General features: G+C 35.6%; 2 protein-coding genes across 2 annotated transcripts in view; both read right to left on the reverse strand.

Moving 5' to 3' along the window:
• LOC109093089 (protein mono-ADP-ribosyltransferase PARP15) overlaps positions 1–22,210 on the reverse strand; it is a 619,635-nt gene that overhangs the window by 161,465 nt on the left and 435,960 nt on the right. The window lies entirely within an intron of this gene.
• LOC122133857 (ventral anterior homeobox 2-like) lies at positions 1,451–19,623 on the reverse strand. The gene is made up of 3 exons (XM_019106818.2): positions 18,265–19,623; positions 14,721–14,908; positions 1,451–1,993 (listed from the first exon to the last, which is right to left on the reverse strand). The coding sequence occupies exons 1-3, from the start codon at positions 18,512–18,514 to the stop codon at positions 1,493–1,495; spliced, it is 939 nt and encodes a 312-aa protein (XP_018962363.2). The 5' UTR covers positions 18,515–19,623; the 3' UTR covers positions 1,451–1,492.

The raw sequence follows: 22,210 nt of genomic DNA on the forward strand, positions 1-22,210 counted from the left end.
ACGCCCCCCCCAAAGCATGTGCAATGTTGTGCCCAAACTGACCTTACGGTTCTGACACGACATTTGGCATCAATAACTAATTCTGACAGGGGTAGGACACAAGTTCATAATTTGGGCTGGTGAAAAAAAGTTTAATAAATTTCACACAAAACAAAAAGTACTACCAATGTATCTTAGAGCAATGCCCTTCTATCAAAGTACTTTTTGTAAGTGTGTCATTTTTGGTTGTTCAGTCTCCTAACCTGTAGTACTGCAAAGCATGCATTAGTGCATGTAAACTGCAGTCTGGGTCTAAATGATGTGCACATACTGGGGTTCTCAGAAGGGAAGTCACCATTGTTGGGTGAATTTCTATAGTGGGGTGAATGGAAGCTACAAGAAATCTAATTTGTGTGTTCTCATTTTGTCCCAATAGTGAAAAGATGTGTTTTCTATCTTTTAGAAAAAAGGAAAAAAAAATTAGAGCGAGATTGATTACATTGGTCAGAAGAAAGAAGATGGCAATTTGCTGTCACTCTCCTCAGAGCAGTTGCCATTTTTGCAAAATACTCACGCAATCCAGCTTTAATCAGGTTTCTGAGATGTAAGGTTAATGAAACCTTGTTGGATTTACGATTTGCTAAAAACAAGTCACAGTCTGTGAAAAGGGTCCTTATATTGTTGTTGAGCCTATAAGGGTCTCACTTTCAATAAGAAATTCATGCGTTACCAAGAGAAGAGATTCAATTTCGCAGAGTTGTGCATTGTGACAACTTTATCCTTGACGAGAAATGCATGTGATGAGCACTTTTAGACGCTATTACGTTGCATTTTGCTAAAGACTTTGTTTAATTCTCCCGTGCTCAGATTTAATGTTGCATCATTGCTATATGAATAATCATTCTGTCCCCTGAACACCATTTGTACCAAGGTCTTGTACGGAATAAATGCCACAAAAGTTGTCAGTGCCTTGTTAGGTACTGTACGTGTTCACTCTCCTAATTCTCTCATTCTTATACTTTCACACAGACTCACATTTACATTGACACAAAGCTCCCCAAAGTCAATTAATTTAGAGCAGCATAAAAAGTACCACAATGTTGATCATTTTTTCATCATGTTTTCGGTCTAGGTTTTTTCTTTTACACCCTACTTGCAAATGATTTAGCCTTTTACAATTACAGTTACATTTACAGATTTTTCCATCGTTTCACAAAGAATAAGTTCCTCACCACACAAGTAATGCAAAAATGGAAGGAAACCTGTGGACGATGAAGTTCACCGAATCACGGCGATACTTAATTACAGGCTTGTCCCAAACGCTCACCTCCACTTGGAACGATGGAGTCCGACTGGCCTCGGTTTTGCCCCTTGTAGGCACTAGCTCAAGATGGAGGCCATCATTCAAATCGCTTTCTGTTAGTTTGCGCGCAACCTTCCGGTTGTTCATGGCACAGGTGAGACCCCCTGAGACAGGTAGAAGGGGGAAGGTACCATTCGTTTGGGAACGTTTTTAGGAAACCGTCTTCTTCCCATTTAACTCGCCGTCCTTCCTCTCTATCCTCATGTAGGGCTCGAACGCTGAGGATCCACACCCATATCCCGATGGCAGTTCGTGATGGGTGCCTCCAAGGAGAGGCATGGTAAAGCAAAGGAGGGCGTGTGGGACCCCGAGGCGCGGCGAGGGTGGGGTGCCGCCTAAAGAAGACAGCGACAGTCCAAACGTCCCGACCGCTGCCGCACCGGGAGGCGTGGTGCTGCTACTCACCCCGGAGGAAGTGGATACGGACGGGCTTCCCATGAGCGAGCCGTTGCCGGCGTGCGGGTGAGCCAGCAGCGGGTTGGGCGGAGGTGCAGGCACAGACAGAAGACGCCCCTGTTCAAGCAGCCGCAGGATGTTGCATGGTGGCGAGCGATTCAGAAAAGTGGGATGATGGACCGTTTTGTCAGTGTCCTTGGTCTGTGTCCTTCTTACTCTGTTTGGTGGCGGCGGTTTTTGAAACCACACTTTCACCTGCCAAACGAGAGCAAAAGATGTAAGAGAAATTGACAGTGTGAGACTTTTGATTCGTTATCTTCATTAGCCTGGTTTCCTCAACAAAAAGCCAATGAGATTTTTCCATTGATTTTTAGATGATTTCAGAAAATAAGCTCTGTGACTAACAGAAGTTTGTGATTCCTACATATTTTTTTCATCATGATAATCTTTACAAATAAACATAAATCCTAAATCAGTCGGCTGAAAGCTAAATTTAGGCTCATAAACAAACTACATCAAAACTACAAAACTACAAACTACTATCATCTCTGAATAGTTTTGCAAGAGTGCGATTTTGAACACCACGAGGCTGTAATGTAGATGAATTTTGCCAGTTTGACGTGATGGTTAATGTTCCTGATGACCTCTGTATGTACACTCTCATAAAAAAAGAGGTCACTGGGACACTTTTCACAAGGTACATTTTTGTACCTTATTTACCCCTAAAAAGGGTGCATATTAGCACCTTAAAGGTACATATTAGTACCTTTTGAAAGGGTACCGCCTTTTCTATTACTGTAATTGCTATTTTAGTACCTCAAAGGTACATATTAGTGCCTATAGTGTACATATAATACTATAAAATAAAACATGAATAAATCTTGAGCTTGTGTTCATCAAATTCCTTATTTCAAGCATTTAACAAAAAAACATTTTTAAAAAAACCCATTGACTTAAGGACAGTGGAACCAGAAGTAGTAAAATGCAACTAATTTCTGGGTTTTAGCAAAAATATTTCATCCCTGAAGCACTCTAAGTAGAAGAATAACAAAGTGCAGTAAATGGTATAATGATAACACATTCGAACTATACAATAACAAATACCATTTTGCTACATTAAGTGCCAAAATGCACTGTTTTTATACAAGTAATATAACTGGAAACAAATGACACCAGAAGCCTCAGGCATTCATGGTGTAAAATGTCTGCTTTTAAGTTAAAAACTAAGGTAGATACAATGACTTTGGGACTAAAAAATGTATTTGGAGACACTTAAAAATACCTCAAAGCAGCTTCACGTTAATAAATAGGAAAATAACGGTTAACACTGCAATATTAAGCAATTATGAAACAGGTCTATAGCACGTATTGTATGAGTGAAGTCATTGTATGTGTCAAGTTAAATTTTTAGGTTAGGTTTTTGAAAAAAAAAACGTGCCTTAGCAAGCATCACGGATTACCACAAAAACAGGGTTTGTCTGTTCAGCAACATTGACACACATGAGAGGCTTCTCCTTATGGCTTCCTCATAAGCAAAGATCAATGAAGCATGTTCAAAAGTGCGCTGAACACGAGTTAAAGCGCTGCTAACCCCAGGTTAAAAAGTGCACTGAACTCTGCATGTCCTTTGTCCAGCATGTTTAAAATTGATACAGCGCTGCTTTATTGCAGAGTGTATTCTGGGGTTGACGACGGGTCGAGATCAAGCTCCACTCATAAACATAGAGAAAATCAGGCCTATGAAAAATGCATTTCATCCTGACCGGGTTTTTACCTGTCACCTGCTGCTTTGTCCCACCCTGGGGACCATAAAGGAGGAGATGGCGCCATTTTCGACTGTACATGCGTGCAGAAGCATCAACACATCGTCAGCTCTCAGAAATGCACATTCGCACTCATTTTCTCACTCTTAATGTTTAGGGCTCTAAAACATGTTATGATTGAGGTTCAGATCCCATCGAGCACAGCACTTCACACTTTTGTTTTCTGCTCTATGAGACACTTTTGACGCTTTTCTCTGTATATAGATATGTCAGTGCGAAAAGAACAAAAAAAAAAGGACTTTAGTTTTGCCACATGTGAATACTTAAGGCAATGTGAAACGCTATTTGCGACCCGTTGTTTTACCTCTGTTATGTATTTTACAGTGAATTATGTGTGAAATTCCCCAAGAAAAAACCTAAGATGGGACTTCACTTTCCCTTAGGGCTTGACTGGGGATTTAAAAAGGGATTGAAGCACAACTAGCAACGATTAGGTGAAAAACTAAAGAGGCCTTGATGACATTACAATTTAATAGTGTTTTAGACAAATAGCAAGCAGCAGAATGATTTGACACTGAACTGAATGACACTGAAGACTGGAGTACTCTGATGAATAAATGAAATTTCAAAATATATTCAAATAGAAATGAGTTTTATTTTAAATTTCAATATTTAAAATTTGACAAAAGGACTATATATATGTGTGTGTGTGTGTGTGTGTGTACATATGTATGTATGTATGACCCGGGACCTGTATTGTTTACGGAGGATTGATGACAGCAGCTTACAAACACACTCCGGAAATGAATTTCCATCGTAAACCCAGTAAGACGCTAACAGCTGAATTAAACCTAGGCCAAACAGTTTTGCAAGCTGAGATCTGTAACACTGAGATCATGGACTCGACGTGGCCATTAGTGTGAGTATAATGAGATTGTGGAGTGATCCCTTCAAGCTTACTCGAACATGCTGATGATGTGTTCGTGAATAGTATGTGTACGAGAGCATGCACAGTAATGTATTTACTATGCTCATATAATTTAAGCTTTTTTATACTTTAAGGCTGTATCTATGTATTGGTATTCATATTTCAGATTTTTTTTGCAGACCCTATAGTTGGTGGAGCTTACCGTTTGTGTTTTAGATTACAAAACTCCAGCCATATTTTGACTTTACAGAAAGCAAAAAAAAAAAAATTAAAATAATGGGAGTGAAAAGAACAAAAGCAAAAGATCTCTTCCAACGTACATCTACACTATTGGATCATTGAAAATCCTCTTTAATGTAGATTGAGGGTTCACCGATGGGGCAGAGATTACTAAACGCAGGATCTGCATGACCTGGATTTGCTCCCTGGCCTGCGGCATCCCACTCCACTCTCGTTCTTCAGCGAACTCAGAATCAACACAATGCACTGGTGCAGAACGAACTCCAGTACATCAATTCATCAGATAGTTTTTTTGTGATACTGATGTTGTTTCTGTTATTTTTTAATTGGAGCCCCTATATTCTCCACAATAATCTTCTCTGTTTATATTGTTGTTCTGTGCATGTAGTCATGAATGATGATTTAATGGACTGAAGTCATGGTAAATGGCAATTTGACATGACAATTAATTTGACAATTATATTTGACATGAATGAAAATGAGGTTGCGAGTTGTGTTTGTAGTGGGGCTCATGAAACATGGACCTTTCTAAAGCAAAGTTTAAGACAAACTGAGTGTTTCATTGGCCTTTTTTTAAAGTGCTGAAAAAAGACAAATCTAGCTAGCTAGATGGAGGGATGGCTAGAAAGATAGATGGGTAAAATGATGGATGGATAAACAATGAAGAATGGATGGTTGGTTGGATGGATGGATGGATGAACAATTGATAGATGGATAGAACAATGGATGATAGATCACAGAAAGATAGATGGAATGATGGATGGATGGATGGATGGATGGATGGATGGATGGATAAAAAGATCGAAGGATGGAGGGACAGATGGAAAAATTGTTAAATGGATAAATAGATATATGATAAAGATGGATAATTGATGGATATAAAGATGTATGATGGATGAACGATAGCTGGATGATGGATGAATAGAATGATAGAATGAGGAGTGGATGATTGATGGATGGTTGATAGAATGATGGATGATAGTTAATAGAAAGATAGATGGATAGGGATGGAATGGATGGATGGATGCTAGATAGAGAGATATGCATACGTCAATTCTGATTTTTGCATAAGCCTGAGCAACACATTGAAAATCCAAAGAAATGAACTTATTTTAGGGTTTCAAAAAGAGTGAGATGCTCAAGCACCTGACCATCTGCTGATCTTTTTGACACCTTTGTTGACCCTGTCCAGAAGTTACACTGCCCTCTTGATCCCACACATGTGATAATGCTGTGCAGCGAGATGTGGCATTCTGGTTATTCGGGTGACCCCTCTGTGACCTCTTTTCTTTAAAGAGCTTGTAGGTCATTAATCTCATGCATCTTTACTGAGGGATTTTTTATTTAGCCGAGGCCTGAGTTGATGTCTTTAGAAACTCTCTTGGCGCACATGCCACAACCATATGGTTTATTGTGAACATACTTGTGCTGTTATGTCCGGTCAGATGTTGTACACACATTCTGTAAACACGCAGCTCACCTGTATTGTAATGTGGAAGGGAAAAGTGGGGAAAAAAGACCAGTGTTTGCATGCATGCATATGCAAATAAAAATTATTTCTTCCTATTACCTGATCATCCTACCCAACTACACCTGTTTACCCACTTTTCCACGTACCCTGACCCTTGTTCCTAGTTTTAACGAAGCACATGTTTGTGCAGGTTCAGCCAACGGTCAACCCTGTCTTACCGATGGCTGGTAATAGGGCTCTATAATCCTCCTAACAGCAAAAAGCATTTGGACTATTATTAGTTCCCTTCCCCCCAGCACTACTGGATGATGCGGCCTGTGTGATCGGGCAATTAGGCTTACAGTGTGTGGGCAGATACTGAGAAATTGTGTCCTCCCATTGGATTAAAAGGCATCCCTGCTGAACCACAGCGCCTCTAGTGGTCAACCTTCAACAGCACAGTCTACTAGAGATCTCCACTGCAATCATGCATTCCACCCTAAATATTTTTTTAGATTTGAAATTATTTAAAATAGTTTAATGTACATTTAAAACACTATACTTTGTGATATTAATATAATATTGCTATATTTGAATTTGTTATTAAATTATTTAATGTACATCTAAAACTATGCCTTGTTGGCTATATTGACAATATTGTTATAATTAATTTATATTTTAAATATTTAATTTATATTTAAACACTGTACATTGTTTAATATAATAATATTGTTATTTATTTATATTTAAATTGTCCATACTTTGTTATATGAATATAAAATATGAATTGTAAATTATTTTATATTTTAATTTTAAATATTTAATTTACATTTAAATGCTATACTTTATATAAATATAATATTGTTATTAATTTATATATATTTTTTTTAGTTTCATGTACGTTTAAAAAACTGTTTGTTATTATATCAATATAATAATATTGTTATATTAAAAAAAAGGAAAAGAAAAAAAACACTTATGTGAGAAGGAATGACTGTAAATTTAAGCATTTTTCCCCCCTCATAATTCAGCTCTTATTTTGTACCTCATTTTAGAATCTCAAGTGTTCAGATCTGGGACTCTTAAACAGAGTTAAGTGTTTAGAGTTTTTCTGTTCTCTCTGATCCTATCAGATAATTGTATTACAATCTGGCTGATGAATGACAAACAGCAGACTAACATAAAAACCACCTCCCTTCAATCTCATCAACTTTTCTGATCCTCTGAGTCCTGACCAGTGCATGCTGGTTACATTCCTGACTCATACTTTCTGCTCCTAAAGTAGCTTTCTCACATACTGCTGACAGCAAAGCAAACTATAAGCTGCAAAATGAAAATGAAATTGACCTACTAACATTGTCCACTTACACTGTCCATTCTAAGTGCTCAGATTGTCTAAACTGGTGCCTTTCTTTGCTTCTTCTAGATCTCATCTCTTCTTTTCATGCCAGACGTTACGTTACTTTACATGCTGTCTGGGTGTAGAAAGAGAAGAATGAACAACGAAAGCGTTCGTTAGGTCATCAGCACAGTGGCGGATGTACAGCAAGACATGATTATATGTGAGTAAAAAGCAACCAGAAGCTCTATCTATCTATCTATCTATCTATCTATCTATCTATCTATCTATCTATCTATCTATCTATCTATCTATCTATCATCTATCTATCTATCTATCTATATTATCTATCTATCTATCTATCTATCATCTATCTATCTATCTATCTATCTATCTATCTATCAGATATTTTACAGATATAATGATGTTACTAGGTTTTTCCTTCTAAAGCTCTTGCTTCAATCACTTACACTTCCTATTTATTCATGGCTTGCACAATCTTTCATCCATTAAATCCATGGCTTTCTCATGGATAAACCAAAGCAACAAAAGAATGGTACAATGTGTTAAGCAAAGCTCAGAGATCTTGGGAACAAAGACCACACAGCGGAGCCACCAGTTGCTACATTTAAGCACATAATATTCAGACAAATAAAAGCCGCATTCAGTTCATAAATGTTCATCTTCATGTTCTTAGGTGTTTTTAGTAATATCAAGTGCAAATGCATCAAATGCTTTTCTGAATTGGCTACACAATTAAGGTAATTACTCAATGGTCTGTCTTTTGTGAAAACAGAAAATCAAAAGTTGTCATATTATGCTGATCGGCATTGGCTCACCAAACAATGCATTCCCATTTTAAAAACCAAGCAAAATCATTCCGTATGTGGAAAGTAAGAGTCTTTCTGTCCTTGACTGTCTGTAATATTTTATTTATAAAGACAAAGAAAATAAATTTTTCAATGTCCTGCTTGATTAACACAAAACCACTGAGAAAGATGGACAGTGTTGAAGTCAAGACATCCCACTTTGATTAATGGCAATATATTTCTAAGTGAAACAGGATGATTCTGTACCCAAAACATTACTGTAAACCTTAAGGGAAAAGCATTAAAGGCTGAAAAGGGTAAAAGTTCAACTCTAACGAGAGAAAAAAAAAAATAGAAAAATGGTACTCTTATATCATAAGCTTTGTGTGTGTGATCTAAAGAAGATACAGCCAGTATTTAAAATCAACATCCTCAACCAACTTTAGATAAGCATATTTCTAAATGAAAACAGGATGTTTTATGACCCAAAACATTACTGTAAACCCGAATTTAATGGCACATTCTTAAAAATAAAACTTCCATTAGGGGGTTTTCACAGCAATACATTAGAAGAAAAACTGTAAAAATCTGTAGAACCTTTTGTGGAATGGAAAGATTTCATGTATGTTAAAAGTTCTTCATGCTGCCATCGACACCAATAAAGAACCTTTATTTTAAAGCATGTAAAGACAAACACACAACAAAGTGAAACAGGGTGTTTCTTCACCTGACATATAACTGTAAACTCCAATTTCAAGGTAAAGAGAAACACAAAAGGCTCAAGAGTGAAAGATCAACTCTATCAAAATGAAAATGACAAAGAAATGGTATTCTTTTGTTATTAACACAAGACTGTGTGTGTATGAGATTCCATCGGTGCGTCGTGCTTTGTGGCAACATGCTGCTGGCTGTATTGATAAAAAGATTGCGCACACTGCCTCACTCAAGGCTTTCAGAACTGCCCATTTAATTCTATTAAAGCTGCTTTTTATCACTGCGAGGACCTGCGAATTGAGAAACATTCAGCTTTAATGTTTGCCAGCTTTGTTTGTACATCAACCTCACCCCAAAACCCAAATATTTATTCAATCAAACATATTTGCGGCCTGAAACTTGCTGCGAGAACCTTATAAATCATAATCTGACTGTTGCCTTTCATCAAAGGGTCCAGTTTGAAGTCCCCCCGGCGTTCTGCTTATGTTTGTTAAGGTCACACTGATGGAAGAGACTCATTGTGCTCAAACAGAGAAACGCTGAGGTGACCTGTCAATCACTCGGCTGATAAAAAGCTCTCACTTTAATAAACACAAGGAAACAAAGTGCTGCAAAAAACCTGTTTTATTTCCACATGCTTCAAGCAAACAGGTCAGGATGCCCGCGGCTCAAGCTGTTCTTGTTATTCATTTTATTTATTTTTCCACGAGCCTCTATTTTATGGGCTCTCATTCAGTGATGCCAAGCCATCGAAGCACAATTGAAATAAGGTTAACGGCTGAACTAAGCCTGAATAAAGGCTCCTGATTCAGTCTGTATATAAATTATACACCAGTATCTCAGATAATAAATATCTAGCAGACATCGGATCTGCTTCACGATCAATGAGTCTATGGGGCCCCTGAATACCTCATACAGTCATGTGCGGTTCGGATCCCTGCTGTGTTACGCTGGAGCGGGGAGCCATCTGCTGGGGACAGGGTCTGAGGAAAAACCCTTATTTTGATGTAAACAAACAGGGAATTCCTATAACTTTGAAATACTTCACATTTAGCCAATTATACCCCTCCCCCATGCATACACTCCTACACGGACTAAACTGATCCTCTGAGAAGCTGCTGGGGAAAAGTTGAGCTGCTTTTAATCCTCACAAGGTGAGTCATCTTCAACTGTGACACTGAAATGCAGTTTATCAAAAGTAAAAGTTGAATAAACTCCTTAACAGTCCAGATTGTCCTCCATAAGAGTGGTTATACCATTACAAAAGAAGTACTGTATGTACAGTGATGCTGTCATAATGGTACAAAATCATATTCATGCAACATGCATCTGTCTGTCTGTCTGTCTTTTTATCTATCTATCTATCTATCTATCTATCTATCTATCTATCTATCTATCTATCTATCTATCTATCTATCTATCTATCTATCTATCTGTTTAACTGTCTGGCTGTCTGTCTGTCTGTCTGTCTGTCTGTCTGTCTGTCTATCTATCTATCTATCTATCTATCTATCTATCTGTCTATCTGTCTGTCTGTCTGTCTGTCTATTGCATTATTGTGAGGAAAAATCTCTTACTGTGACTACTTCTCATTAATGTTACACATTTCCTTTAAATTGAAGGGGAAAACGCTCAAGCTAGTGCGTTATCTTTAAATTCGATACAGTTTGAAGATAATTTAAAGCTCTATTCTCTGCTTTCACAAGACTGACCACTTTCTTTATTCTTATTAAATTATTATGAGAGAACGAAATCAATTCTGCGTTGAATATAGAGGCTAGATTTAATTATTCCATTAAAAACGCAATTGACGCAAGAAATCACGGCTTTTCACAAAAAAAAAAAAAAAAAAAAGTCAAAACGCAGCTTAATGTATCGTCAGTTTTCTCAGACGAGACCTTGGGTCCATTTAGAACCACATTGATTGGGTTTTCAGCCAAGACGATCAAATACAGCCCTCGTTGTTTATTTTGGATAGATTGAGTGTTTTGACCACTGACATTTTTATTATGTCTGTCATGACAAAGACTCTGACGCACATTTTTTCTCTCGGGAGAGAAGCACAAACGCAAAGATTGTGAAAAGTTAAAGATAAGGATTTGGTCGTGTTATATATGCTGAATTCATTGGGAGTTAAAAGCCATTGCAATTGTTTTCACAGCTGAGGCGCAACAAGTCGCGTGCGCGCGCCTGACAGGAGATCCTCTAGTTAAACTCACGCGATGCATAACTAGTATCAGATATACAGAACAGTCCCAAACTCGGGAGCGCACGACTGCATATTTATGAGTATAATTATAAATAATTAGTAAGTAATTTTGGACTAAATGGTTTTCGATAAAGCTGTATAATATTGGAATAAATTATTGAATAGTGTGAAGTCTTTCGATATTGTACCCGTAGAAAGATGCCACTGTGATGCCAAAGGATAGAAAAATAGGCTAAATGCGCATTAGTTATAAGAATATTACATTTATATAGACACGTGAACTAAACACTAATTGGGTTAGGTTAGTTTTATGTTATTTTGCTTTCATATATTTATGAATTATATTAATAGATACATATTTACATCGACAAATATTCCAGTGGAATAAACTGAAATGCACATATTTTCCAATCGCATTTTGCACGTCCATATGGAAGCTGTTGCATCAAGATAATTTGTCTGAGCATAAATGGATATGAATAAGTATTAGCACTAAATCTGTGATATGTAAATTTTAAAAGCAATTTCATTAAAATGAAAATGGAAACGCTTTTTGTATTGAACATGATTTATTCCCTCCAAAGCCATAATTTTATCACTTTGGTGACCAGCTGCTCATAGTTTTACAAGATACAACAGATATGATTTCAGAGAAACGATGCAAGTTGTATATATTTTATTTAGAGTTTATTTATTTTTTAAGTTCAATTTAAACTTATAAAGTGGATATTTTCCATTATATATATATATATATTATATATATATTCATTGTCAATAATGAATTCTTATACCGCGTCTGATGGTTTTTGGCTATTTATTCATAAACTGTATTCGTCACATTTAAATGAAGAGATTAATTCTGCCTTAAAACTTTTGACACGATTTAAAGACTCGTTTACACTGACCGCGAGTTCTTCAGACCAGCAAAGTTTTAATTAGTTTTACTTTCAATGAAGAAAATATAGCCTATACCTGAATAGTAGGGCTCATAAGAGTTCTATATTACACGATGAGTTTGTTTCTATTTGTGCTTTTGCGAGAGCCAGTACAATGCACTCTTCAAAGCTGACTGAAGTTCTTGATTCATTAGATTAATTGCATTCAGTCTTTAGTTGACATATATCGTATTCATATTCAAGATTAATGCTTATCTATACTATTTCTCTTGCGTTTTTTTTTTTTTTTTTTTTTTTTTACCATTTTAAAGACCTAGTTAATTTAGAATGGTCCTGCAGTGTGGGGAAAAAAAACATGATTTAGTTACAAATATATTATATTATATAATGGAATTTCAATTAATATGAGCTTAAAAAAAAACTGACAGCATGATACAGTTTAGTTTTAGATGGGCCATAGCAAATCACACAGCCTTCAAACGTATTGTGCTCGTCCAAAACTTAGAGATCTTTCCTTTTATTTGTTGTAAACATAATTTTGTTATATGGATCTTTTTCAAAAAAATGTGTTTGTATTTCATCGTTTTACAATTTCACTTATAAATGCATCTGTAATAATGGCATCCGCACAGCGCCCCTAGCGTCACATTTCTGACCTGCCACCAAACTACATTTAAACAAATATGATCATTTACACTGATGGGATTTTTTTTTTTTTTTAAGGGAAACCGATTTAAATGTACAGTATGCCGCTATGCAGGTCTACAAGAATTTGACATAATGGTATTATTAATAATTCGTTTCCTTAATTCATGAATTTCTAATTGGGTAACAATATTGTTTTGTTTGGATCAGTTTAAAGCAAAATATAGGAAGGATAGAAATCATGACTGCAAACATCATAAATGGCTTCATTAACCTTTTAAAATCAGTTTGTTTTAACAGGTGCCAGCAATGTGATGAAACCATTGTGTGAATCAAACAAACCATTATAATTATCTACATTGCATGAAATCATCTTTTTCAGATGCAACTTTATGGCGATCTAAGACCCGTGGTCAATGCAGATAATATATTGAAATTGCTTTGAAATTACTACATCATTGTCTGCTATTTTTAAAAAATAAAAATAAAAAATACAGCATTAGGCTAAACCAAAATTGCGTGTTTGGAAAAATTGAGTTCTGAAACCATCATGAATGTCCACGTAATACCGTGCGTCTAAACACGATTCCCTGTGATTTATAGAGGTGATTTATTCAGGATATTCTCTGTGTGATAGTCTATTTTGAAAACACGCCGGTAAAGTTAGCATATATTTGATGACCAATAAGTGGATCCGCGAGTAACTGATTAGTCGTTTAATCGTATTCGGTTTTTTAAATCACTTGGATGATAGGCTACCATTTAATTAAATTAAACTTTAAATTAATGAAACATTTTCAATTTCGGCAACCTAAAAAATAGATGAAGTACATCTGAAGTGACGCAGTGCAGTGCAGTGCATTTTTTTTTTCCACGTCTGGATAAAGAAATGCTCCTCCCACTAACGCCCACTGTGCGAATACTAATTATGAGTATTGTGTTCATAACAATGGTGGCTGACATGCAGCATTTGCAGAGATTGGCAACTCCAGCGCTCGATTCGACGTCTGCACTCGTTACATTTTTTGCCAGTTTGCTATAACATCTGACCAACCATTGACTGCTTTGACAAAACAATTATTCATTCATTCGTTCATTTATTTATCCATCCATCTATCCATTCGTTTATTAATTGTTTTATTTATATTTACTTATTTTCTGTTTCAGATCAATAAAATCAACGACGATTTTTATCTATCTATCTATCTATCTATCTATCTATCTATCTATCTATCTATCTATCTATCTATCTATCTATCTATCTATCTATCTATCTATCTATCTATCTATCTATCTATCTATCTATCTATCTATCTATCTATCTATTTTGTTAAAACCTTTTTATTTGAATTTTGCATTAGGCTACATATTTTTTTTTGTTGTTGGCTATTTATTGTATTTTTACATGGTATTATCATTGAGGATATTATGCAAAATATGTATTTAGTTTTATAACCCAGTAAATATGTTTTGTGGTAAATACACTGTATAAAGCAAGAACAAGATCAATTTTAAAATAACAGGCAGTCTTTAAAAGAAATGTTGAGGTAGGTTGCGGACTCTAAAAATGCATATAGGCTGTATCTGACGTAAATACTTATTTATGACACCTCACTACAGTTAATCTAATCTCATCTAATCTCCTTTACCGCGCTATACGACACAGTGCTACAATACAAATCAAACACTTGAAAAATCGAAGATATAACTTCGATGTCATCCAAACATATCACATGAAGAGGAATTTAGGATAATTTACAGAGACACTATAAAATTGCAAACAGAAATGTAATCAATATAATTTTTAAAAATAGCTTACAACACGTATAATAATAATAATAATTTGCTATACACCAACCATGAAACAAAACATTTGTATAGGTTATTAAAATATATTACAATATATTTACATTGCAATGAAAAGCAGCGCCTCATTCAAAAGCGAAGCTCACTATTATCATGTCTAACAAGCATGAATGCGTTTGGTACCTGAGTTTCTGAAAGATTGAGCTGTCTGGCGAGCTCCGTGCGCTCGCGGCCGACCACATACTGACACCGTTGGAACTCGAGCTCCAGCCGGTAGAGCTGCTCCGCCGTGAACGAGGTCCGCGTGCGCTTCGGCCGGTCGAGATCCAGGCCTTTTGGCAGAACAATCTCCCGAATAGTGCCCTTGGCGTCTGTTCAGCACACACATGCATTACATGATTTACCATTCGTTTTGAAATAAGCCAATTCTCTTACATTATTGTGAGTGGGAGAAACGCTGATTAATATATTGTAAACGTATTTAAAAATACGGATGAAGATAAGAGTGTGCACATGTATTTTAGATCATTTTTGCATCACAGAAAAAAAAGAGAATTTGTACATATTGTCAGATAAACAGACTAGAATTTAGCTTAGTATAAAGATGTGAATTGCTTACGATTTCTAAAAACGTTTGATTATTGATAGTGCCAGTAAGAAGTGATTAGTTTAGTGGTGAAATTGTTGAAAACTTGGCCATTGAGTGGTTTAATCGAGATTTAATTTTGTTTCACCATTACAACATGTACAAATCTATAGTACACAACAAATCGTTTCCAAATAAGTTGCCAAAGAGGAGCTTTAAACTCCAGTATCCTGTCACTGTCCTTGATTGGTATTGAGATCTGCTTAAGTAAGCAAGCTTTTGGTCTATTTGTTGGATCAAATCATGAAAACATGTTTACATTACAACGTTTGTGTTCATGTTCATCCAGACAGACCAAAGCAGCATAGCAAGAAAGTACATAGTTTGCATTCACTTGAAGATTTTTTTTTTTTGTCAACATGAAACAAAATCAACACAGTAATACAACATTGTATTGATATTACTAATAACATTCAACATCAGAAATAATAATATTAGATAATTATGTGATAAATATGGCATTACATTCATACAATATCTGCCAAGTAGCTACCAAGTTATTCTTAGTCTTGGTTAATACATTTTATAAACAACTGTAAGAAATGTGTTGTTGTTAAAATGCAAAATTTTTATTGAAGATTATATTTTTGATCTATACTATTAATTTCCACATCACTTTCAAATTAAATATCCAAGCGGTTTTGAGTCTGTGCATATAAGATATGCTCATTAAACAACGCATTAGTATTGATTAATCTGAGAAAGATTTACTCAATGTACAGTAATTTAATTATATACACAATTCTATAGCATTGTCAGTTCTTATTCCACAGTTTCCAAGAAACTAAACATAATAAAGCTATTATTGACAAATAATAAACAGAAATTAATATATGTACTCATTTTAAGCTGGCCTATGAAACTGAATATAACACTGCAGTTTTAATATAGTGACTTTTTCATGTTGACTGATGCCTCACCATCATTAGACCTTAGAAAACATTTATAAAGTAAAGAAATACTAAGACTTATGTCTCAAACCAAAATGTGCACTATTTAAGGGGGTCATATTGAAGTGAGTCATATCTGGTTGTGACTACAATTTCTCCATATTAATCATATTAATGTGATATGTTATTAGAATGGGTTTAATTAGCTCTGTGGTAAAATGATGTGGTAAAGTATTCATATTTAGCATGACCTTCTGTACGTCTATAGCTCCGCCTGTCTGAATGTCTGCCTGGCAACCAAGCTCAGTGTCTTATGATCACACTTAATATCACAATAAGATGAATGTAAAAAGGTAGAATGTAAATGGCGAAACCTTCTTTAATTGCGTTTTCCTCGCTGTTTCAAATCACCGCGAGCCTATGAGCCTATGACACAGACCTGCTGACCTTTCAGTGACCCCGGTTCTCACGAGGACTCGGGCGCATTCAATCGTCAGCTTTAAAAACAAATAGTGACACCGGGGATTGTGGGCTTACCGCGCCAAAACCCCTCAGATCCCCTACAGCTCGCCCAATCACAACCCAAATACTAGCTCGGCTCTTCACTATTGCAGGACTCAATGCTCGGACAGTTTGTGTGCATTGAATTTCATAAACCATATAGTTAAAGGGCATTTAAAAGAAAAGCCTGAGTATTTAGAGCATGTTAAATGTTATAATTAAACAAGTATTTTCCTGTTGTATATATTACAACAAAATAAAACCCACAGAATAGTTATACTGAAAATATATACATGATTTGAATAGTATCATAAGCATTGCTATGCAGATACTAATCGGACAAAAATTGTCATTTTAAAATGTAAAATTCGTTACAGTTACATGGTGCAAAAAATTCAGATGATAGTCAGATATTTAGTGCATTGATATTTATGTATAATTAAAGAAATATAAATGTCGTTTTTATTTTAACATTTTGGCTACATTTTGGCTCGTGTTTTCTTCTTTTTTCTAAAAACTGAAATGGGAACACGAAAAATGTGCATAGTAAACGCTAATTGTAGTTTACATTTCTATTTGGCTTTTATTAATGTCTTACACCTCCTGAACGCAAACAGCCTATAATATCACTTTACCAGAAATTATTTTACAACCACATATTCCCCAAATTACAGCTTTTTAAAAAATGGTATTTGTTTGGGCCTTTTATTTCTACATTTATTTCTTTTATAACAGTTATTTATTTTTCTCAATTTTATAATGTGTTTAGAAAGACTTTACCTCTGTAAATAAAGGGTCTTCTGCCAAAGAAATATACAGTATAATATGCATTGTGTTTAAAAAGAAACTAACCTACATTTAGAAGTGGGCTATGTCTTTAGATATTTTTCATAAAAAAAAAAAAAAAAAAAAAAAAACGGTTTTCGATGGTAATGTTTGCATGTTTATGTTGTTGCTTTACCTTTTTTTGCCTCTCAAACACATTTAATTATTCATTCAAACATTTAATTATACACATAAAATAAGCTCAATACTCATGTTTGATGGTTGCAGTTTGTATGACATTAAATAGGCCTGCATAATCCCTTTCATAAATTGCAACCAATATAAAAACACCTCTCGAAAACACATATCTTATATATATATATATATAATATATATATATATATATATATATATATATATATATATATATATATATATATATATATATATAGCAACTATGGTGTTTTTAAATATTTGTAAAGTTTCATATAGCCTATTGTTTTTTTTTTTTTTTTTTAAATTTGCATCATTTTAAGATTTTGTGGTAGCCTACTGGGAGCTTATGCTTACAATTTTGTGCATACATTTTTGTATTAATGTTTGCCATAAATTGTCAGTTGTAAATATTATGAACTAATCTCAGATATTTGTGTTGTGCATATTAGAATAATAACGACCACTGTAAGAACAAAATACACTAAACGAAACAGAAAGTTTCGTGTAAAATTAAAGGGAGTCTGTTTGAGATATTGGTAACATATTTTAGTTTTTATTAAATGCCAATAAAATGAAAGCGAGTCTGTGACATTAGTAAAATATTTTTGTTTGTAACTACATTTTTTAACCCAGTTAGTTAATGATTCAGTATTACTAAGTGTTCGTTTTTAGCTCCAGCACATTTACGATGAAATACTCGCTCACTCACCTCTGACCAGAATCCTTCGACAGTAGTCCGGATCGACTCCTAAAAGTTTATCGTGTCCATCCTCGCTAGATGAAGTCGGTGTGGACGCCGAAGTCCCCGGTGTGTCGGTAGAACTCTGCACAGGTGACCGGTTCCCCACTTCCGCCCGGATTTTGGCGTCTCTGCCGCGGTCACGGCACAACGAATTGGATCCACAGTGGTTTCGGTCTTCGGCGATGCCATCGCCCATACTCGTGGCCTGATCAAACATCTAATACTTTAACAGGTTTGAGTGTTCACTTAGTTTTCTTGAGCGCTTGAATAAATAGTCAACGTAAGTTCTTTTCTGTCAGAAATAGGGAGATTATTCCCAGTAATGCATCAAATTAGAATTCAGCCACAGACTCCAGCGACGGAACCGAGTTTCTGCCCAAATATTTTAGCATGATCCGGCATCGGGAGTCCATGCAGGAGGAGATGTGTAAAGAAGGGAAAGAAGGTTGAGGTGGAGGGGGCCCTGTGGGCAAGTGGAAGGACCCTCCTCAGCTATAGGATCGCGCTCAACCCCAAATGCGTTTTGCATATATGCGCAGGGTTTCAAGGTCTGTGACCGAGGCACTGGGAGGCGCTTCGCTGCTTAACCACGTACAAGTAATTCCACACAACAAACATGCATCCGAGCAGCGCAAACTTTCCCTTTCCCCCCTTTTATGACTTGTACAGTCGATTTACTCGTTGTCTGCACTGGGTGTGTTTCTGTATCTGCTCTGGGCGCTACAGAAGCTCTGGAGAAAGAGCCAGCGGATTTCAGGATTTCTTCGGGAGGAGGGGGAGGTCATTTTTCACGCGAGACCAATTCAGGAGCATAGACAATAAAAAACGAACGTGCGGGCATGATGTGTGTGTGATTAGAATATTCTGAACACAATCTGAAGGCTGCAGCCGTCATATTAACATACAGCTAATTTCCAGAATGGAGTATATTTGTTACGTTCACTGACAGCAGCGACGTCACTTCCGGACTGTAATCCATCAATCGATCAATGGTACACAGAAACGAGTAAAAGCACGAGGTGGTTTAAACGAAGTAAACGATCCCCGTTGTCTAATTACAGTTAGGCGAGATGTCACCTTTTTAGCATATATCACAGAAACCGCGTTTAGTTTCTTAAGTTGCGCTTTCATAATAATGGCAAGGCGAATGTGAACGGATGCGTTGTGATTAAAAAGTAACCGCATAAAACTTTTAAAACACGGAACAATTATTTAAAAGTCTTTTTAACTAAATCTAAAAGTAGAGGAAACATCTGGGGTGTAGGCTATGTTTATTTTTGCAGAGATAAGCGTAGATGAGTAAACTATTCAATAATCGCTTTCAAACTAAACAAAGAAAAAAGAAAAAAAAAAAGAATATTAAGAAAAAAAATATTAATATCATGACTTTTGCCCATTTTCCCTATCGCTTTGACACCGTTGTTTAATTCTTTACGGTTTTTAGACTCAATATTGACAAATGCTCAGCCAACTTCAGCACAATCTTTGAATTTGCTTCCACGACTGTTAGAAGGGAAAGCGGATCAAGGCTATTGTACACATTCTGTGCGTTATTGTGTGATACGTGGTTTATTTGTGTTTACCTCGCGGTGCACGAACCGCAGGTGTTCATCTCATCATTGAACCGCGGCCATAATACACAACAACAAAATTAGAATCTTTTATCTGAGTGCGCAATCCCATCACGGAGGCCGCAATGACATAATTGCAGTTTTGCCACTTTCAGCAGTGTTTATCATTCAGTGCCGAAATGGCTCATTATTGAATTCAGCTGCTCAGCACACATTAAACCGTGAACGGGATGAATGGAGCTGTCAGTCACTTCCTCAGACCAACAGTACAGTCAAGAGAGGTTTAATTGCCTCCACTGCTCTCTGGCCCCACAGTCTCACGCACGGGCCCTTTCCTCCAATACACAAATGTTGCAAAACAGTAGATATAGCATAAACACAGAAAAAATAAAATAAACAAACAGACCATTCCCCCTTGGTTTTTAACCGAATAATCCCAGAACATCAAGTAAATCAAAAAATAAATTCAGAATTAATTTGAACAAATGTTCAGTTCCACAAATAGTAGACTATGTTTTTACTGTCATGCAGACAGATTATAGTTTTATTAATTTAGCCTTTTTTTCACACAAAAAAATCCAGTATCATATTTTTGTAGTAGGTGTTAAGTAAACGACAAAATTAACCTGGTTCTTGAGTGTACAGCTAACAGTTTATTAACTTGTTTATTTATTTATTAACAGTCAGTGCTTTAAGATTTGTGTCTACAGAAATGGACTTTCAAAAATAAAATCACCAGAGTAAAAAGTGGAACTATAGCCCTAGTCTCCCGTTCTAGCTTCTAATAAAAGTTCTGAAAAGTTTTACCAGACATGTTTTGTCAAGTAAAATTAAAATAAAAAATAAATAAATAGGGATTAATATGATTCATTCAATTCATAAATATCGTTTAATGTTACTCAACCTGGGTACATAAAGTTACAGTGTATCTAATTTTTTGGGGGGGTCAAATCATAACGTAACAGTAGTAAAGAAACATTCAGTGTCAATATTATTCAGCCTACATTTTTTCTTATAAGTCTTGTTAGTTGATGAAAAATGTAAAAGTTGAAAAAATTGATCTTCCAAGTGAACAATAATACGAAAACGTTTAAATCGGAACGACCAATCTAATAGAAAACTTTACATTAAAACACGGAAACTGCCCTAAACTCGCAACAATTTAAGACCTCGTGAAAACTATGCAAACAGACTCAGTATCAAAAACAGAAATGAACGTATTTTATCGAAATGATTGGCTACGTAAAAATGTAGGCTAAGTAGCTAATATTTCACAATCACATGCAATACACAAACACATAGGTTATTGTAGTAATTTACAAACCAAACAGCTATATATATATAAAAAAAAATATCCATGCGAGTTTTTATTTTTCTTTATTTTATATATTTTTTTATTTTACCCGAAATACAGTCGCGGTTTTTGCGATCTTATTTTCGCAAACACATTTAAGTATGCAAGTATAGCAAGTTAATTAATAAAATGGACAGTAATAAAATTATTTGCCTTTTTTTTTAAATCACTTCTTTTTCGACCGCAGCTATTTTCCGTACCATTTAGACTAGTAATGGAAACTTGTGTGCATCTGTTAAAGGTGTCAGTTTTGTGGTTTGTATCAGTAAGAGTTTGAAAACAAGCTGGCAGCTCAGTCAAACCAACGCATGCTCTCACCATCTGTGAAGATTTGACTGTGTCATGAAGAAGCTGCCACATCTTCATAAAACTATATTATAGGAGCGTTCATTTGGCTTTGAGCAGAGTTTTCTGCTTCAGTCCATCAGTGTCAGATGTCGCAGTGACACATAAAGGTATAGTGACAGTCAGGCATAGAGACAATACTCTGCCCTGAAGAGGAGATCCTGACACACAAAGCTTGGCGTGCTGATTTGGGCTCGTTATAAAACATGGAGCGTACTTTATCATTAGGAAGAACACGCGAGAGAAGACCATCTTTATGCAGAGAGAGTGTATTTTCTTTTTATAGCCTATTAGGGTGTCAGATTTGCATAACATGATGAATTGCTACAACCCCCTCTAGAATGGTAGTAACCTTTAATTTTGTGTTGGTTACAGAAAATTAAACTCCCCGCAAGATATGGATGAGGAACGGATGATGCATTTACATTTTTAATTTCATACATTATGTAAATATATAATGCTACATCTCAGAATGATTTAAAGTAAGATCGAAATGAAGTTAAAGTTTCTTCAGAAATAGCATGTTTTGAACTACACAGCCTACTTTAAAATGAATCACAATCAAAAGTAATAGTTTTTTCTTATATCACCTTTTCTCATGAGAATTATAACTGTAAGCAGATAACTGTATTTTCTGTAGGAC

The sequence above is a fragment of the Cyprinus carpio genome, chromosome B7 (assembly GCF_018340385.1).
Source record: "Cyprinus carpio isolate SPL01 chromosome B7, ASM1834038v1, whole genome shotgun sequence".
In the NCBI taxonomy this organism is placed as follows: Eukaryota; Metazoa; Chordata; class Actinopteri; order Cypriniformes; family Cyprinidae; genus Cyprinus; species Cyprinus carpio.

What these genes read in the sequence shown, in the direction of transcription:
- LOC122133857 (XM_019106818.2), bottom strand. Translation starts at nt 18,514, where the DNA reads ATGTTTGATCAGGCCACGAGTATGGGCGATGGCATCGCCGAAGACCGA. An exon ending in TCGAAGGATTCTGGTCAGAG is followed by an intron (nt 14,909 to 18,264) that starts GTGAGTGAGCGA and finishes TGTGCTGAACAG; the next exon opens with ACGCCAAGGGCACTATTCGG. An exon ending in TCAATCTTTCAGAAACTCAG is followed by an intron (nt 1,994 to 14,720) that starts GTACCAAACGCA and finishes CTCGTTTGGCAG; the next exon opens with GTGAAAGTGTGGTTTCAAAA.